Source organism: Nymphaea colorata, chromosome 12 (genome assembly GCF_008831285.2).
Source record: "Nymphaea colorata isolate Beijing-Zhang1983 chromosome 12, ASM883128v2, whole genome shotgun sequence".
In the NCBI taxonomy this organism is placed as follows: Eukaryota; Viridiplantae; Streptophyta; class Magnoliopsida; order Nymphaeales; family Nymphaeaceae; genus Nymphaea; species Nymphaea colorata.
The window spans coordinates 7,057,392-7,078,260 of record NC_045149.1 but is presented as its reverse complement, the minus strand read 5'-3'; the positions used below and the strand labels follow the sequence as shown (position 1 = coordinate 7,078,260).

The window sequence follows — 20,869 nt, the reverse complement described above, 5'->3', positions numbered from 1 at the left end:
GGAAGTGTTTTGATGACGCACTCAAAACCTAGTTTTTGATGAGTAATAAAAAGGGGAGGCAAGGTTTTTTTTGCTCCATTAAAAAAACTAGTGTTTATAAAAAAAACTAGTGTTTGATGTTTTGATGTCACCCTAATTAAATTAGAATGTCACTTAAGCACTCTCTAATTTTTAACAAAACATGATTTTCACAAAAAAAGCATTTTTTGTGAGTGTCGTCTGCTGCCTTACCTTATAAGTAATGTGTGATATTTTTCCTAACAAAAACATTATACATATATTTAATTTGTATCCGTACCAATGCATTAAACGAGTTGATATTGAGGTAGAATAGAAAACGTAAAGCATGTGATAAACCCGCATCGTCCATTTGGTCACATCAATAAAGAGGCAATACAATGACCATAGGTTAAAAATAAGGCACATCAACAAACCATGCCTTTTTGCCTTTGTTATTTTAATCATAGTCACAAAAACACGTTTTTTTTTAAACAAAAAAATGTGATAAGTTAAATGACTGTTTAAAAATTTTTAAAAACGTGCTTTTTTTTTAAATGTTAAAAACAAAAATACACGTTTTTAACGTGTTTTTTTGCGTTTTTTTCATTTTTTCAGTTTTTTAATTCCAAACAGTTTTTCTTTTTTTCATGTTCTATTTTTTTATTTGTTGCAAATCTACTTATCTTGTGATGTTTGTTATTAGTTTTTTACTTATTTTATTTTGTCTTCATTTTTACTTTTTTAAAAAAATTAAAAAATTATTGTATTTTTCTTGATTTTCTCAAGTTCGTCGTATTATACCCAAGAAACACCTCATGAAATGTTATTTGTGACTGATTTTAACCATGTTTAACCACTGAAATTTATTTGGCTCATCTTCTTTTTCAATTACATTGCAATATTTTGTATCAAAGGCTCTAAATGATATAATATAATTGGTCGAATTGACAAACTGGTGAAAGCCTTGTTTCTCGTAAGTGTTATTCTTTTGCATTGTAAAAGGAACAACTGCAATTGTAAGTTTAACTAGGTCTTGATGCAGCTATGGCTTCACACCCGAGCAGTGGGGTTTTCTCCCACTCACCCGAAATATTTTGTTTTATGAAGTATAATACAACCGGGCAACAAGACGAATCACACTCAAGAAATCTAAGGTTTGAATTACATGGTTACTATTGAACTACAAATAGTGGCAAACGCAATACGCGAGTTGAAACATGTACTATAAGTCCACCAAAGCAAACCAAAATCTTGGAACCATCATGGTATACTGTTCTTCAATATTTTTAAAATTACTTGTAAATGCAACTTTGTTAGCTTATTTCTACAAATAGTGGCAACAACAACACTTGTTTTTCAATATTTTTAAAATTAACCGTAAATGCAAATTTAATAACTCATTTCATATGCCCAAATGAAAAGAGAAATAGATTTATCAATGACTACGATGAAGGAATGGATATGTCATAAGATAGACTTGAGCATAAGAAAATTCACAAACAGAAGGCCCAACTCTTTAATTAACAAAAAGTTGGTAGCCGGACTTTTCATTAAAATTGTCAGCAAAAATAACGTAGAAAGGTTCTAACTAGTAACTATGCTAATTATAAGTTAAAAAAAATTGTGTTTGGATAAAAATATATTAAAAAATATTTTTGACTTAGTACGGTTGGACTATATGCTCGACGACGAGTTGTACAATCCAAAAAATGACAAGAAAACATTTATTAAATGAAGCTTTGACAAGGTGCGGAAAAACACGAGGAAACAAACAAAAAAATTGAAAGCCCAAGAATTTATTTTTCAGATACTCTTTTTTTCCTGCCAAATTATGTAAGTGACGCATGAAATAATGGCTACTTTTTTGGATGTAAAAGCTTTGTACCACATTTTAATTTCCTATAAGTATAAGAACAATGATATGAGTGGTTGGACCAACCTTATGCCCAAAAGAAAACTTTAGATAAATTGATATTTTAATTTTGGTTGTCACAAATGAAAAATATGCTCAAGTAAGATATTTTTACATTTGAATGCTTCTTTACATGAGGTGTTTACATGCTCATAAGAGGGGGGAACTTTGTTTCCATCCATTTTCACTTTTGCCCTTGTTGGAGGTAATAATAATAAGGACATCTTGGTCATTTGACATTTCAACACATTGTTAAGAGCCGTAACACTTATGGGGTAGGACTGTACACAAGCAGAGTCAACTTGACTCATATATTGCTCGGTTCAAGCAGTATAAAGTCAACTTGTTTAACCTTGTTTACCAACTCTCCACTTAGCTTGATCTCTTTTCTTGGTTTCAAGTTTAGAAATTACACGAAAAAAAAAAAGATAACCTAAATTAAACGAGTTTACTCAAGTTTAAGCGAGCCGAGTTTATGTAATTTGAACTCAACTCATTTATAAGCTCAAGTTTACAGTTAAGCTCCAGCTCCAGCTCAAGCTTAACCGACCGAGTTCAACTCGAGCTTGAGTTGGCTCGACCCGTTATACAACACTACTTCAAGGCTATCATTTCCTAGTCTCAAAATAAAAGTTATTATGTGATAATTATTTTTCCATGTATCATAAATTAAAGAAAAACACGTTTCTCAAAGGTTGGACTTCTAGCGATAGGGGATCATAACATATGAACTCGAGTTGGGTGCCTTCAGGATACCAACTCGAGTTCTAGCATGCACACTGCATGTGGTTGGACCCTAGGTCGAACTTTGTTGGGTGGTTCATGAGAGGCTAAGTCACCTCCTGCAATGATTCAGAGCCGCTTCGAGACTTTTGTGGTTTTACGATGCGCCTTTTAACTCGAGTGTCGTGCATGCCACTATTTAAAGTTTTAAATAGTAGCGATCACGAGAATCAAACTGAAAGAGAGTGTCGTGCATGCCACTATTTAAAATTTTAAATAGTAGCGACCACGAGAATCAAACTGAAAGACATGTCGTCAAAGCAACAATGAGACCAACTAGCTATGCTACTCCCCATGAAGCTATATCCAAGTAGTTTTGTAACTTTAATACAATCAAAGCAACATTTTTAATTGACAACTTGAATCAAAGCATGATAATACAATCCCTGCTATGCAATTGTGTATATAGGTTTAATCTCAAGGTCATAAAATCCTCAGTAGAGGAAATAAAGCGATGTTTCTTATAGACAAAGAGAATGATTATTTTGAGCATCGATGATGAATGCCCACCCCTTGAATTAAAAGCCTTATTGCTCAAGTTGGCAGTCCTTCTTTTCCTCATAATGTCTCGGGAGACGATGATCAATCCCTTCAACGAAGTAGGAGCAGACCTAAGAATTTCTCATTACAAGAGCTAAAATGAAAGTTTTCAAATTTTTATATACTTTAAACTTAAATTTTTGAAATTTGTGAATAAATTTTTAAAAATCAGATATAGAAAAAAATTTAATATCCGATTAAGAAATCGGATCGGATTCGTTTTCAAATATACATAGATACTTGATCGGATTCAGATTGAATTTATTTCTAGACAAATTTCTTATATCTAATGCTATTATATTTTGACAATTGGTAGAATCTGATTCAAAATTCAGATTCGGATCCATATTATAAAATAAGATTTCAGATTCGGATTCGAATATGGCTTTTCTTTTTTTGTATTTGATTCTAAACTCGAATATGAATATGTGAATATCCGAAAAAATGATATAATTTAAGAGTATATCCCATCCAAATCCGATTTGTTGACATCCCTAACCTATCCCCTCCCCTCTGCCCATAAACCCATCCAAATTTCTTTTGTATCTCATACTTTTCGTGCTCATTCTCTCTTACCTTCCTGTTCTCTATTCCCCCTTAGTCCTTATGGTTCCTATTTTGTAAGGTACAATATTATAAATTGGTTCATGTACTATTGTTTCCTTTCATTCCTTCTCTAGCATCATGCTAAATATTTCCTAGGACCAGCAAGTTAAGTGCAAGCTCATAGGAGGAGCGACTGGAACTTTGAGTGGAATGAAATTTTCAGGTGCGAATGACCATATTAACAATCCATTCCTTTCGTTTCCCTTTAAATTTAGACCCCCATAGATTGGGATGCACAACGAGTCGAGCGTGACTCGAACTCGCTAAAGTTGGCTCGAGCTCGACTTGCTTATAAACGAGTCAAGCTCGAAGTATACTCGAAATGTTAAACGAGTCAAGTTTAACTTGTCGCACAATTTAAGTGTACAAAATGCTATAATTTCTAAGCATTTTCCAACGTTGACATATGACTTTACACAAGTATGTCTCTCTTATCACTGTAGAGGGAAGGAGGGCTGCCCTCCCCTCCATCACATTAAAAAAAAAAAATTATGCTTATATTTTTGAAAAAGCTTAAGTTGGTTTATGTAAAAATTATAAAAATTATTTGTTTGCATCTATACAAATTGTGAAAATACTATTTGACCTTCTATAAAAGAGATTTCTAGCTCCATCCTCTCTCTTTTGAGGATGATTTATTTTTAAAATATGCTATGTACTTCACATATAAATTGAACCACACAGAAATTCGAGCTTGGGCTCGACTTGATTATTCAAACCCGAGCTCGAGCTTAATCTGATTAATTTTAAAAAATATTTTTTAATATAAAATAATATATAAATATAATTAATCATAATAAAGTATTATATATATATAAACTAATAAAATAAATATGAAAAAAAAAACGTTATTGAGGCTACCGAGTTTATGAGGCCAACACCAAAATTTCGATGGACGGAGCCCAGAGCAAGCCGTTAAATGGAGCGGCGGCTTGTTTTTGGGTCGTTTATTTGCAAAATTTCGATTGACGAAAAAGTCCTCGACCTATCGTTGGGCCCCACAGCAAAAGCAGCCAGATGAAAACGTGGGCTGAAAATATCGGAGAAGAGGAGGTTGGTGGGGCCGCGCTATTGGACCCCACGTTCTGCTGACGTCCGGAAAGGGGTAGAAACGCTTTTCGACAGTGGCCAATAATAGCTGGCCACGTGTCCACGGCCATTTGTTTCCGCCCGCCACTGTCGTCGCCTCAAAACCGGCGCGAAGGAACAAAGGAGGGGATGGGAAAAAGGATAAAGAAAGGACAGTGGGGGCACAGAAATAGAGAGAGAGCGAGGGGTGATGGGCGTCCTTAAATTGCACTCGCTCAGTGGTGGAGCCGTCGTGTTCGTCACTCAGACTCCTCACTCTAAGCCGCCAAGATCAGGTGCTTCTTCTTCTTCCTCCTTTTCCCGGAACTCCATCGGCTTCTTCGGTCGCCGATTGCATCCGTATCCGCCTTTCAGGTTAGGAACTTCAGTCGTAAACGCGATCCTTTATTTTTCTCTTGATTTCTAGTTTCTGTTCTGGTCAGAATGGATTCGAGTAAGGCAAGGTGCTTTTTGATTTCACGTTCATCTCGAGTTACCGTGTTTGGGAGGTTAACGGGTCGTCGTCTGTGTTTGTATCTTGAAGTAGTCCATTGTTTTTTTTTTTTTTTGGTATATTTTGGATGTTCTGTTCACTGTCTGTGTCTGGAGATATGAAAGTGCAGTTTCTGGAGGTTCGACTGGTTTAGATATGATCGTGTAGTCCAGACATCGGCCGGTTGAACTTCCAATGAAGGATTGACTAGTCCCGTATTGAAGATTGCGACGGCCAGTTGAACTTATTTGTCTATTTTTTCTGTATTGCACTTGGTTTTTTGGGTAATCTGAAAAGCGTTCTGATTAAATGCGGATATCTGGTATCGTGAAAAATGTGTAGCAGCGCTTTCGGTTCATGTTTTGGCCTTGTTTTTTGCTGGACTAGGATGTTTATTACTTTCATGAACTGTGTTCTGCTGCTAGTGAGCGCAGATCAGGTCGCTCGGTAGGTGAGAGTATGAATATGAACCACCCACAGCACCATACACTTCTTGATTGGTCATTCAAAGAGGTCCGCTGGTCCGCTGGAGGACCTGTTCTCCATTCCCGGCTAGTGAAATATCTTCTGAAAAAAATCTTCCGGTATTGAAAGTACATTTTCCAATAAGGTGGTCGTTGATGGGTAGAATCGTTTTCACCTCAGAAAAAATAATTTTGAAGTATAATGAACTGGAAAATTGGGAAAGAATTTCACCAGGGAGAATTCGCATCCTTGTCGTTGAGTTGGCCTCAAAAGGTCCACCATTGAAAATATCGTATTCAGAGGTGAACCCTGGACGGGCCATTTTGAAGAAAAAATTTCAGGGTATCGTGCAACTACTAACAGGTCTAATTTCTAACATCTTTTTAATTGGTTCCTGTTAAATGGGCATCTTATGCATTCTTATCCATTGGTGCATGTAAGTTTTAGGCCTTAGCAGTTGGAAATAAACTTCGTGAAGGTGAAGACTGATTTAGTTCCTTGAATGAACAGAGACAGGCATTTTTTTGGCGATGGTCCACACCCCCTGTCCCTTCAGATTTTGAAAAGAAAGAAAAATTACTTCTTATAATTTTGAAAAATTTCAATTTGGCCCATAAAGGTTTTGAAAAATATTATTTGACCCTTGTAAAAAGTTTGAAAATACTGTTTGGCTCCCCCAATTAAAAGTGTCTGGCTCCACCCCCATAAATGTTGCACATGGATGTTAAAGATGTTGCAAATTCATGGTATCATTATCAAAGGCTATTACTATAATAACGAAAAGCTGTCTTTCTGAGATATTTGATAGATGGAGCACACCACGATCCTTCCAACACATTAACCATAAACTGGGAACATTGCAAAGTGTGGGAGTGTTATTAAAACCAATAGTGTCTTTTTTTTGTGATGTTTCCTCTGTATAGCAGACCATGATTTTAATAACATATTAACGTAATAGTTCATTTATTACTATACTTTTGTTTCTATTATTATAGATTCACACTTTTTTCAAGTTATAACTGTACTAATATGTCACCAAATGTCAAACAACAGGATGCATGACAGATGAAGAAAGATCCTAATGTAAATTTTCGCATGCAGAACCAAATTTTGGGAAACCAGGAAGGATAGAGTTAAAAATATAAAGAGGGACTACTTAAAGTCAAGGATGGGAGAACAGGATTGCACTGTCGTTATTCCAGACTGTGAGCCTAGAAAGATGGTTTTCCAGGCTGTTATTGAGGAGGGAGTTTTCAGATTTGATTGTTCTGAGGATGCAAGGCCAGCGTCATATCCAAGTCTCTCGTTTTCAAATCCAAAAAGTAGAGAGATGGCTATTACAACACTTAAGCGACCTGAATATGTTCCTTCTTGTGGTTGCATAAATGGTCAACAGTTTGTCACAATTAAGGTTTACAATGTCCCTCCATAGTAAATCACTTCATCTATTGTTCCATTGCATTTATTTATTTTGTAGTTTTACTTTTATGTGTTTGGATGATTTAGTGGGACTCATTTGTCTTTGTTTTCTTCCAGCTTCCCCTAGGAACTTCTTTCTATGGAACTGGCGAAGTAGGTGGGCAACTTGAACGAACTGGAAAAAGAGTAAGTGAGGCCATATTGTTTAGTTTTACATTTGAAATTGTTGATTATATTTTGCTTAAACAAGCTGATTCCCCCAGGTTTTTACATGGAACACTGATGCTTGGGGTTATGGTCCTGGAACTACCTCATTGTACCAATCACATCCTTGGGTTCTTGCTCTTCTGCCAGATGGAGAAGCTTTTGGAATTTTAGCTGATACAACTCGTCGCTGTGAGGTCTCTTTATAGTTCTGTTTCTTTTCAAGGTTGTATATCAGTGTCATATCCACAATTTTAGTCATTTCTCTTCTAATGCAGCTTATTATTATTATTTTTTCAAATAATTTTATTATCAGATTGACTTGAGGAACGAGTCAACAGCAAGATTCGTAGCTCCTTCAGTGTATCCTGTTTTGACATTTGGCCCATTTCCTTCTCCTTCTGAAGTTTTGGCATCTCTATCTCATGCAATAGGTAAACCTCGAAAGTTTAATCTTTAGTGGTTATTCCTCAAATTACTAGTCATGATTCATCTGACCTAATGAAATATTCGTCAGATTCTGATTATAATTGTACCAGAATATTACCTTGCATTAAATGAGTTTAATTATTCCCACAGAGGACCAGAGGAAGGTTTGAAATACCATTAATATCTACAAGATTACTTTATTAGTTTGTTTCCATATAACATTTCTTCGTTAAAATGTGGTTAGTTTGTCATTTTTCAAGTCAGTCTTTGGTAATTTAACTAGTAACCTGGATGGTGATCTCTCTGGGTACTCTGAGTATGTCTTCAGCTAGTTGTAACTCCACCTTCTGGGGAGCTTTACCATGTCCTTTTTGATGTGTATAGATGGTTCCATATTTGGATTGGCTTGAAACCTCACATAATGGGTGAAACTGATGGGCTGGCTAAAGTTAATGCTGACTGCTCTCTGTTCAATAATGAAACAAATTCACATCTGAGATCATCTGATCGAAATCACCCCCTACTTTCAAAATTTTTATGCCACTTTTCCATTTAAGCTTTCTGCTCATTTTACAGGAACTGTGTTCATGCCTCCAAAATGGTCTCTAGGTTATCACCAATGTCGTTGGAGTTATGACTCGGACGAAAAGGTTCTTAAGGTAGGCCATAGTTTCCATTTTTTCTCATTACATCTGATTATGTGAGCCATGTACGTCAATTTTTAAGAACACCGCATGCTGTCTGAAACAATTTGTTTCACTACTTCAGATTGCCACTGGTATCATTCCATATGAATATACTGGTTCTCAGATTGGTGGATTTCCTTCAATCTGTTTGCTGAAAACTTACATGTTCACTCTTCTTATTATGGTTTGAACAGGTAGCTAAAACATTTCGCGAGAAGCATATCCCTTGTGATGTTGTGTGGATGGACATCGACTATATGGATGGTTTTCGATGTTTTACCTTCAACCAAGTATGTTATCATCCTGAAAGTTTTTCAAACAACTTTTCCTTCAACAGTTCAGCCTGTGCATTTGTAAACCAGAAATGGCAGATACTGGTTTGATATTCATTGTTGGATACATAGGCATCAATTCATCAGATTTAATGAAGAAACAACATTTTTTCTCTCTTAAAATTTTATTTCTACTAATATTCCAGAGATTTATTTGTTGGTCGATATGAAACATCCTTTTAGTACGCACAAGAACAAATTGTGTGGAATGTGCTAGAAGAAGTCATTTCTAAGTGTTCGGCATCACTAATTCCAAACAAGTAAACTGGAATAATCATTCATTCATTTTCCCTCAAATGTTGTTCTGATGGATTCGCCTTTCCTTTTGGAGAATCCACACCTTTTGGCTATTTATTTTTTTATTTAACTTAAATGTGTTGCTTGTAAATGTCTCACTGCATTTCTTTTCTCCAAAAATTTACTTGTTCTAGTGCTTTATTTATTTGCAATGACATATTACCTTATGCAACTGAATATCTTAGTTGGAGTTTCACTTTCAGCCACACCATGAAAGCTTCATGTAATAGTTCTAAAGGAACTCTTGGGAGATACTCCTAAATGCTTGTATTTTCCAATTGTTTCATCAGGATCGTTTTGGCAATCCAAAATCTTTGGTGGATAATCTTCATAAGAATGGCTTCAAAGCTATCTGGATGCTTGATCCGGGGATTAAATATGAGGAAGGTTACTTTGTTTATGACAGTGGCTCTGATAGTGACATCTGGATCCAACGAGCAGATCGGACACCATATATTGGTAATTTTGTGTGGCTAGAATGGACCCTTGCAGTGGTTTATAACGTTTGCTGCTGTTCTATTTTCAAATTGTTTTTTCTCATGATTTTCTTAGGGGAGGTGTGGCCTGGTCCTTGCGTTTTTCCTGATTTCACACAACAAAAAGCTCGTCTATGGTGGGCAAAATTGGTTAAAGATTTTATGTCCAATGGTGTGGATGGTATCTGGAATGATATGAACGAACCTGCTATCTTTAAGGCAATAAGGATCTCTAAGTTCTGGAGTTGTGTCATTTCTCTCCATTTTCTCTTTGCAAGACTTCACATCAATTTGATTTTTCTTTTCCTTCAGGTTGTGACCAAAACAATGCCAGAAAGCAACATCCACAGAGGGGATAGTGAGCTTGGTGGATGCCAGAACCATTCATATTATCATAATGTAAAATTCTGTAATAGCATGAGCCGTCCGCTTTGTACTTTAGCTGGAATACCTTCTACTTTTCTATAAGTCCGATTGAACATGTGAAACTGAAACTATTCTGTCTAACTCCTAGTATTTCATTGACATTCTCTTTATATTTTTCAGCACCTATTCAGCATTTATCATAATTTTTGTTTGATTTCTAATGCTTGCATGATAATGATCCAATTCTAATTTCATGAAAATTTTCCTTCTTTATTTCTCTGTATTGACAAGCAAGCCTTTTCTAGGTTTATGGGATGCTGATGGCACGGTCTACATTTGAGGGGATGAAGTTGGCTGCTGAAAAGGTACGCCCTTTTGTTCTCACAAGAGCTGGTTATATTGGAAGCCAAAGGTATGCTGCAACATGGACCGGAGATAATCTGTCAACGTGGGAGCATTTGCATATGAGTATACCTATGGTACTTTCCCTGGTAAGTAAAATTTTATACTTTTGCATTATATTCTATCGACAAGTCCTTTCTTGTTGAAATAGCGATTTTTTTTTTAGTACATACTTTCATGAGTCCTTATGAATATGTTGACTTGACAGAAAAGGCGTTCCTGAGAAGAAGCCTATCCTAGAATCACTTGTCTTATTATTTCTATGAACTAATCAGTTAAAACTTAAAAGGTCTGTTGCAGTATTATGATATATTATTGTTTGAACTCTACCATAATTTGACAAAATAACACAGAAGCTAAGCTTTTACTTTGAAAGTTTGCCTGAAATGTGAAATGTGGCTACTCAATTTCAGTTGCCATAGTTAGGTCTGCCATTCAGTAGTCTCCATTTTCTTGTCTCCATTACGTTTGCATCAATAATGTGTCAGAAATGATGCAAACTTTGGGCCAGCCAACCACCTGTTGCAGTAGTGGAGAAATTCCTGAAATTTAATAGCTGGTTCTCTGCCTACAGTAAAAGAAGATTTCTGGTTTCTCTAACACTATCAACCCACTTATGGTCATTGTCTATTCATTTTGTTGAAAAAAATGGATACTTGCTTCCAGTGTTATGACATTGAACAAGGAGCTGCAGGATGCAACCATACAATCTTTACGAGAAATTCAGGAACAGTAGTGATTTACCTCGTTAATTCACATAAAAACACACATACATTGTTGGAAAAAAAAAGTCGCGTGTCTATGTTTAGGCCATGATTATTCCAGTATCCTTGTGAGGTGTGACAAACACCTAGGAAGGATCCTAAGATTCCATAACAATTGTTTTTGACAGCCTTAATTTTTAATCTGCATGTCAACATCACTTTTTTTTTTGCAGCATAATCTTTGCTTTATTGCTCATTTTGTCTTTTCTCTCATTTCTTGGCACTCTAGTGCTGAGATCTTTCCCATGCTTGTCATAGAATTTTTAATTCGTTGTTTTTTTCTCTGTGCTGGTTTGTTGAAATTGTTCGTTTTCTCTATTCCTTGTAGTGCTGTTTAGTGTTGTATAATATTCCTTGTCTTATGTAGGGGCTTAGTGGACAACCATTATCAGGGCCAGACATTGGTGGCTTTGCTGGGAATGCAACCCCGAGGCTTTTTGGTAGATGGATGGGAGTGGGTGCCATGTTTCCATTCTGTCGTGGACATTCAGAGACTGGAACAGTTGATCATGAGCCATGGGCTTTTGGTGAAGAGGTTTCTCTATGCACGTTTGTTAATCTATGCAGAATATCTTGGCCATAATTTTTTTCTGTGTTTATGCACATGCTTATATCGATAATATTGGTTTAAATGCAAATATGGTTTACTGAATTTGGAACGTAATTAAAGTAAACCCATTTGCTATCATTATTGACCCGAGGTGAGGTTGTGCACAGCCATTAGCTGTTGGATGCATTGAGAATTCAGCATTGAGTGGCACACCGTTTTAGGCAAGGGTGGTTTACAGATCCTAAATGTTGACAAAATGCATGTTCTCAAGATAGAACAGCTGAGCGACTAGGGGAAACAAAGACCCAAAAAAAAGGAAAAAAACTTGCAAGACTGCCCTTATATGCAATAGATAAATGCTGAGACCAAAGTCTCAAGCTTTATACGGATAGTTTTTTAGGGTTCGAATCAAGCCCTGCTGAAAGGCCCTTCTCAAGTAGTGGTAGCGGGTGGTTTTAGACTTAAGTCCTGAATTTAGTTAGGTTCTTTCCTGGTTTACTTCATTGTTCCTCTCATCCTTGGCAAGAACCTGGTGGTCAATCAAGTCATCGACTTATGGCTTTCATTTGAAAGATCTCTTGTGCCTGATTTAAACCAACACTGCAGTACAGCTTGTTCTCTTATGAACTCTACATATTGACTCCGCAACATTGTAGATGTTCTATCCACTTGGTGTTTGAAACAAGTTTGCTAAGTTAACAGCGTCCATTATTCTAATGGTGTTTGTTGATTCGAAGTGTAGCAACTGCTTCATTAAGCTTGCGGTATTTGGATTTGTAGTTGAGATTCTTTAGCAAGAATACCAGAACAAATGTGGTATGTGAAGGGTTTGGTTCATCTCATGTCTGACATTTCAGAAGCTGTAACTCTGTTCTTTTAAATGCTCATCTTCTGCTTAATGCTGGTTGTAATCTAGTTTTAGTTTTACAGATTGTTATTCGATGTACCCACTGTATCTTTCAATCTTGTTGTTTTTAAATGGAAGATGCTACTTGACTAAGAGATGCAGAAGCCACGATGTTCTCAGTCAATGTTAGTTTATGAGAATGCTTTAGCTGTTTTAAGCAAATTTGAACTGATCCTGGTGTTTTTTACTCTTCCAGTGTTCATTCATTTTGATGTTCATTGTGCTTCTACATTATGCTTTTGTGTGACCATATAAGCATTGCTATTACTACTGTGATTTTGTTGTACCATGTTAAGACTAGATATACTTGACTAAATTAACAATCACAACAGATTCAGGATCATGAAGCATGTCCTAAATTTGTTAAATTTTTTGCTTTCTAAAACAACCAAGTTTCTATTCAAGGAAAAGTTATGCTGGGAAGCTGGATTGTGCCAGCTTCGTGAGCATGCCTTCTCATCATGGTTAAATCCAAACATGTGCTTAAAGTTGGATTATTAACTAGATTGACATGGGTCTCAGATCAAGCAATATTAAGTAGATCAACAATGATTTTTGTAGAGAAGCTGGCCCATCTCCAAAAATGGAGTTATCAACAGCTGAATATATCTGAAAAAGTTACATGCTTATGCAGGACCACAGAATCTTTAGAACCAGTTGTTAACTACTGATCCTTCTCAGCCACAACTTCTGCACAGTACTGTGGAATTGTACATGCTTGTGCTAACACAAATTGTCTGTTTTTATATTTTCAAGATAAATCAGGTGTTCCAAATTAAGAAAAACTCAATAATACTTATGGACAATTGTATCCTGTGGATAACTTGGCTATATTTTATGGCATTCAAATAGGAAATTGTTTCTGCACTGAGTTGGACTTAATATGCAGTCCTTCATTTTACAAGGGAACCCTTTTTGGGGAACTTGTCTAAAACAGTATTCGAGTGATCACTGTCCTTTACTTGGTTGGGAGCTGAAAAAAATGGGCCGTTATCTTCTTGTACTAAGAATTCAAGTTAACCATGCAACAGGTGTTTTTAGTATTTTTGTTGTTGAAGCTATGTTGCACTATATTTTCATTCACATTCCAATGGTGTTTATTTGTTAAATCCATCAAATGTTTATTTTCTGTGTTTACAGTTGGTGCCTTCTATATTTTCTTTCTGAGACAGTTGATTACTGTTGTGGTGGTCGGTACACTAATCAAATGTGTGTATTCCAGTGTGAAGAAGTATGTCGTTTGGCACTTGTGAGACGCTACCAGCTTATACCATACATTTATACACTTTTCTACATGGCTCACACTAAGGGTTCTCCTGTGGTTGCTCCGATTTGTTTTGCAGGCATACTCCATGACTCTTGAGAATTTTGTTGGTACTTACTGATGCCAAAATGGACTGTGCATCTAATGGATGTTTTTTCTTTCTGTTGCAGATCCAAAGGATCAAAATTTGAGGAAAATCGAAAATGAATTCCTTTTGGGATCTATATTAGTGTGTGCTAGGTACTTCCTTCTACTTTGTGGACTTCGGTTGGTATTGGTGATGCATTTTATCTTTTCTGCAAGACTTCTGCATTTTTTAACGGACTTCCAACTTATTTTGTGGGCTTAAATGCTTCTTCCATGCATAATATTTCTCCAAGACTCAAGGATCTCCTGAACAGACCTGTTCTTCATATTTCTCTCTAGACAAACAAAGTCAATGTTTAGTATTGGCTTCTCATGAATACCATCTTCTTTTCTGGAATAATTGCAGTACTGTGCCAGATAAAGGATCAGATGAATTACAATTTGTGTTGCCGAAGGGAATTTGGTTGAGATTTGATTTTGGAGATTCACATCCTGTAAGTATCTAATCGTCAAGTGAATCTACATCAAATCATGAAGGATGGCTGTGATGTTTCTTTGCTGTCTGAACAATGCAGGATTTGCCTGTTCTCTATCTGCAAGGTGGATCAATCGTTCCTGTAGGTCCTGCCATTCAATGTGTCGGGGAAGCAAAGGCATCTGATGACTTGTCTCTAATTGTGGCTTTAGATGAATTTGGTAACTATAAGATCATTCTTATGGGTTTGCTTTTATGGTTTCAGTTACTGCTTTTTCACTAATTATTGAATATAATATACATGTGCTTCTGAATTGTGAATTCTATGTTATGAAGATGTTTTTGGAGGTTTTCTTGTATGGTGCTAGAATGGAAGACTTCTACACTGTCACTTTACCGGAAGCTTTATCAGTATCACATACAATACCTTTTGATAGCATCATTGCACTTGAAATTCCTACCAGTGTTAGTTCTTTGTCCTTAGGTCCATTTTTCATTATGATTGCAAATTTATCTTTGTTGCAGGAAAAGCAAAAGGTGTTCTATTTGAGGATGATGGTGATGGATATGGTTTCTGTGAGGGCGATTATCTTTTGTCTCATTATGAAGCCGAACTCAAGTCTTCAGTGGTTACAATCAAAGTGTCCAGAAGTGAAGGATCAAGGAAGAGACAAAGACGTGTTCTTCATGTGCGTTTACTGTTGGGATGTGGAGCAAAGGTATCTAAAAATTTATAAGCAACACCAAATGGAGTGAAAGTGATATGCATGATGTTTATCTCAAGGAAACTAAAGGCCTTGTGTTTCATTGTAGGTTGAGGGTGTCGGTATTGATGGAGAGGAATTGCAAATTTCCATGCCTTCGATACCTGAGGCTTCCAAGATATTAACTGATAGTGAAAATTATTATAAAGCAGCTATGGGTATGCTTTCAATTTTTATGCCATCTTCAGTTTCTGGAACCATGATTTACCTATGACCTTCAGGTTATATTTATAAGGTTGAAATGTGTTCTTCTGGTTATCTTTTCCTTTTTCATCTTTCCCTATGTATTAGGTTCTCCTTTATCATGCAAATCTCAGAGTTCTGTATACTTGGTCTAAAAAATGAGGAGCTGAGTTCCTCAATATGTGGCTAAAACCTCAAATTTGAGGTCCCGTGGGAGGGAGGTCTGACGTTGGATCTGAGATCATCAGAGGCCTCAGATCACCTCAAATCTCAGCTCTGACATAAACAAACATCCCCTTCGGTAACAATTCAAATCAAAAGTGTCCCAGATTTTGAAATTACTAGCTCTTACTTTTAAAATTTTCTGATATTTTAAGGGCATAGAATAAAAAATTGAGCTGTATCAGAGTTGTCACTTTAATTAACATCTGATATTAGACGTGTGCACCTGAAAAGATGCTTACAGATTTTTTTTTTCCATATTTTTGTTTATTTTGTTATTTTTGGTGATAGTATCTACTTAATTTATTTTAGTTCAACTTATACATTTTCTTTTGATGCAGAAAATGCTAAACGATTGCCGGACATAGAAAAGCTTGCAGAGAAAGAAGCAGACATCCTAAGGACTCCTGTGCACTTGAAGGGCAGGGATTGGGCTCTTAAAATAGTCCCCTGGATTGGGGGTAGAATAATTTCCATGCTGCACATTCCTACAGGTGAGTTCATATATCCACCATTTTCTGAATTATGCTTTTATGGTATTTTTCTGTATCATTTTCCTTTTTACATGTTCATAACTTTAATTAATGCTGATCATCTAAATGAAGCTCCTTCCTTCTGGTGTTAACGAGTATGACTTCTTGAAGCTTGCGTGTCTACATTGCATAAACATCAATAACTAGGTAATATCCCCACAGGACTGGAACATTATAAATAGAAGAGATGAAAAAGTGAAAAACCATTACCCTTGAAAGAGCCATAGAAATATACACGGTTCAATTGTTATGTCATGGATAATTCTGGTTAGAAAAACTGGTAATCCTACTGAGAGCATTTTGTAAACTTTGTTGTGAGGATGTCGTTGTAGGTTGACCACCTTTGGCTGATCTATGAGTACCAGTCTTCAGTCTTTCATCCTTCTTACCAAAGGTTATATGACTTGCTTCTGCGTCGAGTAAAAATGGAGGGTTGATGTAGTGGGGCGACCGGCGACCCATGGTTGCTAGATGGGCGCTGAGCATCATTAATTGTGCAAGACAGGGGTGTTCATTTACCTCATGGGATTGGGGAGGTAAACCCGGGGGGTTTTGTGTGTCTGTTTTTAAGAAATTTCCTGGAAAATTTTGGAAATGATGTACTGACCTACTGTCATCATGACACTTGAACAAGAGTTGGTTTTCTCTTCCCCTTGGAAGTTGTGAAAGCATGAACGTATTAGGATACTTATTTATAAGCTACAGCCTACGAGGAAGGTGGTGGACGTCAAAAACTACCTCAATCTCCTATGCTTGCTTCAGCAGTGAAATTTGCCTTAACTGGATCTAACCTTTTGAGGAGAAGTTCGTTCCCAAAGACTTCCTTTCTTTGGGGTTCTCATAAAAACTGAACCGTTCATTTGCTACAGAAACGGAGTGGCTTCACAGCAGACTTGAAGTTAATGGATATGAGGAATACAGTGGAGTCGAGTATCGGTCTGCTGGCTGCACAGAGGAATACTCCATAGCCGAGTGAGTGGAACTTTTCAATTTGCCAGTCCTCTTGCATTTACCTTTCATTGGTGCAGATATTCAAGCTGGGAATACTAGTAACCAGTTCATATAAATGACTTTTCAGTTTTCACTGCATGTTATTTATTTCGGGTGCCTGATGATCTTCGCCTGCTATTTGACTCTAAAAGTTTATTTTCGGTTCTAGCAACTCAAAGAGAGTTCCTCTCAAGTTTTTTATCAGTAAGACATCAGAAAAAAAGATGAAACAAGTATTTCATAAGGCCCAATGAATAAATAATTAAGAAATATAGCAAACTATATGCCACACAGAGTCGTTTATTAGCTGCTTCACCATGGTCGACGTAAGCCCGTGCAGCGCTGAACGGGCAAAATCTATGGTCAACCAAGAGCGGTGCAGTCAGCCACAACCAGAGGCATCCAAGTTTCGGAATCCACAAGAGTCCTGTCAATGATGAGTTGACTTTGGTCAAGCGAATGCGGCTGCACGCTAGGTCCTTTCGCTGATGCATCGTTAAGGATGTAAATTTCAGTCGTACAGTTGATTTTTTCTTGTTTGCGTTGCCTTCTTCGATTGGTTGGTTCGGTAATTATCAGTTGCATGATTGTGTTGCATTATGGATTCATTAATTTATTTCAACTATGATCAGTATAACAGGATCAGTTTATCTTTTCAAAACTGTTGCATCCACACCTTGCACCCCCACTCATATGGCAAAAACAAACCCAATGAACGTAACATTTAAATTCAAGACAACCATCGTAATCCATAAGTGGTGAGTAGTGATAAGGAGGAAACGGGTGTCAGTTCGAATACCTTAAATCCTGCCATTTTGGTGTTTGATTTTTTTCTTTTGTGGGGTGTTGTTATGTGGTTAGATTCTGCCTTACAAGAAAAAAAGTCATAAAATTTAAAGTGTTATCAATATCGCTTTGTATCGAAGCATATAAGGTCCCTTTCCCATATGATACAGGGCCTGTTCGTGTCAATTCAAGATACTTAAATCATATTTTTTGAGTTCGAAACTAAAAAACAGGCTGATACAGGCTGATACTTAACTATACGTATCCTCCATTTGTTGGTGAACAAAACGATATGGCACCATTCCCGTGGGTTCTTTTACTAGTTTGCAATGTGAGATGTCATATTTCTCACCACTGATATGTTTTGACTTTTTATTTGATCCTGATCGTCTCCCTTAGAAGGAGGCTTGTGCAGGCAGGAGATGAAGATTTCATCACTTTACAAGGGGATATTGGTGGCGGATTGGTGCTTCAGCGGCACATTTTGCTTCCAAAGGATAGGCCGTCTGTACTTCGAATTGAATCTGCGATTCTGGCCCAAAGTGTTGGTCCCGGATCTGGTGGCTTCTCGAGGTAAGGGGAGGCTGATATATCATCTCCTTTCAGGTTGGCACAGTTCTCTCAGTTAACTGCCCTGGTAACAATGTGCAATTTTCTTGTTCATACCAGGGTTGTTTGTCTGCGTGTGCATCCAACGTTTGCTCTTTTGCACCCAACCGATGTTTACGTTGCTTTCACTTCTGTGAATGGATCCAAGTGCGAGTTCTGGCCAGAATCTGGTGATCAGTCTTTAGAAGGAGATAATCGTCCAAATGGTAAGTGTCTTCATCGCATTACTCACATCTGGAAGCGCATTATGTGGAAATGGTCGTTAAATTCCACGTTAGTTTGTCAAACTTCGGGTGCTGGGTTGGTTTAAAGGCTTCAGGTTCTCAGTCAACCTAGAGTTTGATATATTAAAGACATGCACCTCGTAGGCGAGCAAGTCTGATATACTAAAATCTTGATGAATTCATTGCAGTCACAACCTTGCGGATGGTTCAACTGAACTCTTTTCTCTGTCTTTTCCAATCTTTTCTGAAGTTAAATTCACGATGGGCCCACAATCTTTTTATTAAGGTTAATTTACTTCCAGAAGGTAGTTTTCAGATAGCCTTCTCTACTCCTGTAGAACCTTTTAAGCGACCACCTTTTTGTCTACTTGGTTTGATTTTGAGGCATTTCTTTGATGCATCCCCTAGAATATATGAAAGTGTTCGTTGCCATCAACTGTAAACATTTTAAAACTGATTTGTGTGCTCTCTTTAAAGACAAACTGTTCAAGTTTCATTGGATGAAATTCTGCACTTTCTTTTCCTCTTTCCTTTTGAACAAAGTTGCAGGAAAAAACTTGCTGGCACTCTCCTTGAGAATAGTGTGAATATCTTTCCACTGCACCTCTGACCCGATAGGTGACACTTACCTTTTTCCTGAGGGCGACAACACGTATAAGTTTTGAACTGTTACTGCCCATTGGCAATCACAGTCCAACTCACTATATTAACCCTTTTCTGTGTTTTGAGAAAGTTGTGCAATACAACCTCCATGAATGGATTTCTCTTTTTTTTTTTTTATTTACCTTCACCCCTTTACGTTGTAAACCTTTTTAATGCTTATTGCACTGCTCTTCCTTGGACTTTTGACAGGGGAATGGATGCTGGTGGACAGATGTGCAGGTCGGGGCCTGCTCAATAGGTTTGATGTAGGAGAAGTCCATACGTGCTTTATCCACTGGGGGACAGGCACCTGTAACTTGGAGCTCTGGTCCGTAGGCAGGCCAGTTTCCAAGGATGCTCCCCTGCAGATATATCACGAATATGAAGTAACATACCTCTGATTGCAGAGGGAAAAAGAAGTATTTTTCATCCGAAAGAGGGCCGTGGAAGTGGGGCCTTCATTTTTTAGGCAGCATACTCCAACCCCTCTAAAGTAAGAGCTATATATGCCGATTGAATCAATTTTCTGCTCGCTTTATTCAGTCATTCAGCGTTTCCAGTAGAGCCAACAAAAAAATGAACTACTGCCTGAAACAGATGAACTTACTGTGTGGTAGTATAAATACCACGTTTCCTTTATTTTGAGCCCTGCTTTAGATGGGCCGGTTGTGGTGCATTAACTATTTCTCATCCTTTTCTGTGCATTTTACTTGCTTTCTGAGAATAACTAAATCCATTGTATTTAGTTGAATGCGTTGAATAAATTCTATAGCGTACTTGACCATAAGTACCTAAAACATGTTGAAATATTGAAAAATATTGAAAACGAGTAGCAGCTAGTGGGATATAAATGGTACCTAATTACTAGTAAAGGAAAAGAAACGACATAAAATCATTTCCTTCGGGTCATGGCCACTCAAACATGCGCCTTTCTTTCAATCTCTTTCTCACCCACACGCACACGCACACACACACACATTCGATTTTTCTAAGCAATACGTGCATACACGGCAAGAAGCAGTTTATTCTATAGAACCATGATATGGGGAGTCAAAGCACTTTTTCTTTTAAAAAAAAGATCGTCTCGTGATAAGAATTAATCATTTGTAAAAAAATACGCTGAAGTGCTTTGTATATAATGTAGTCAGGTAAATTAAAAAAAGAAAATCAAACGTAATCATGTTTCTGTTATTCCATTAACGAGACAATTTGTTCTGAACCTCACATTCTCACGCACATGGGCAGTTTTTGAGAACATCGTGATCTTATCGTGAAACTCAGAAACCGTCATAAACGCAAATAGATTGAATATTCTTGGATTTCTTTTCTCAATGTGCTGTTTATATCACATTATTAAGTGAGATTAGCACGTCATTTATTCAAAATGAGTT

The 20,869-nt window shown here is 36.9% G+C and overlaps 1 protein-coding gene across 5 annotated transcripts; it reads left to right on the top strand.

Annotated features, from left to right (window-relative positions):
- The first annotated feature begins 5,060 nt into the window (after positions 1-5,060).
- LOC116265867 (uncharacterized) lies at positions 5,061-20,223 on the top strand. Of its 5 annotated transcripts, none has more exons than XM_031646827.2 (23): positions 5,061-5,284; positions 6,969-7,278; positions 7,404-7,472; positions 7,550-7,687; positions 7,807-7,924; positions 8,496-8,578; positions 8,800-8,895; positions 9,525-9,693; positions 9,787-9,929; positions 10,023-10,109; positions 10,382-10,567; positions 11,610-11,777; positions 13,922-14,042; positions 14,134-14,203; positions 14,457-14,544; positions 14,626-14,746; positions 15,051-15,244; positions 15,339-15,447; positions 16,036-16,188; positions 17,097-17,199; positions 18,406-18,576; positions 18,673-18,818; positions 19,689-20,223. In XM_031646827.2, exons 1-23 carry the CDS (start codon positions 5,121-5,123, stop codon positions 19,877-19,879), a joined length of 3,198 nt encoding a protein of 1,065 aa, XP_031502687.1. In that variant the 5' UTR covers positions 5,061-5,120; the 3' UTR covers positions 19,880-20,223. The 5 variants fall into 5 exon arrangements, with proteins under 5 accessions (XP_031502687.1, XP_031502686.1, XP_031502689.1 ...); XM_031646826.2 differs by having other exon boundaries at positions 5,062-5,284; positions 18,403-18,576; XM_031646829.2 differs by having other exon boundaries at positions 5,066-5,205; positions 6,921-7,278; positions 18,403-18,576.
- Positions 20,224-20,869: the final 646 nt, after the last annotated feature.

Bases quoted from the DNA above. Each gene is read 5' to 3' on its own strand.
- LOC116265867 (XM_031646826.2), top strand. From the start codon at position 5,121: ATGGGCGTCCTTAAATTGCACTCGCTCAGTGGTGGAGCCGTCGTGTTC. The intron at 7,279-7,403 runs GTTTACAATGTC...GTTTTCTTCCAG, and splicing joins AACAGTTTGTCACAATTAAG to CTTCCCCTAGGAACTTCTTT. The intron at 16,189-17,096 runs GTGAGTTCATAT...CATTTGCTACAG, and splicing joins CATGCTGCACATTCCTACAG to AAACGGAGTGGCTTCACAGC.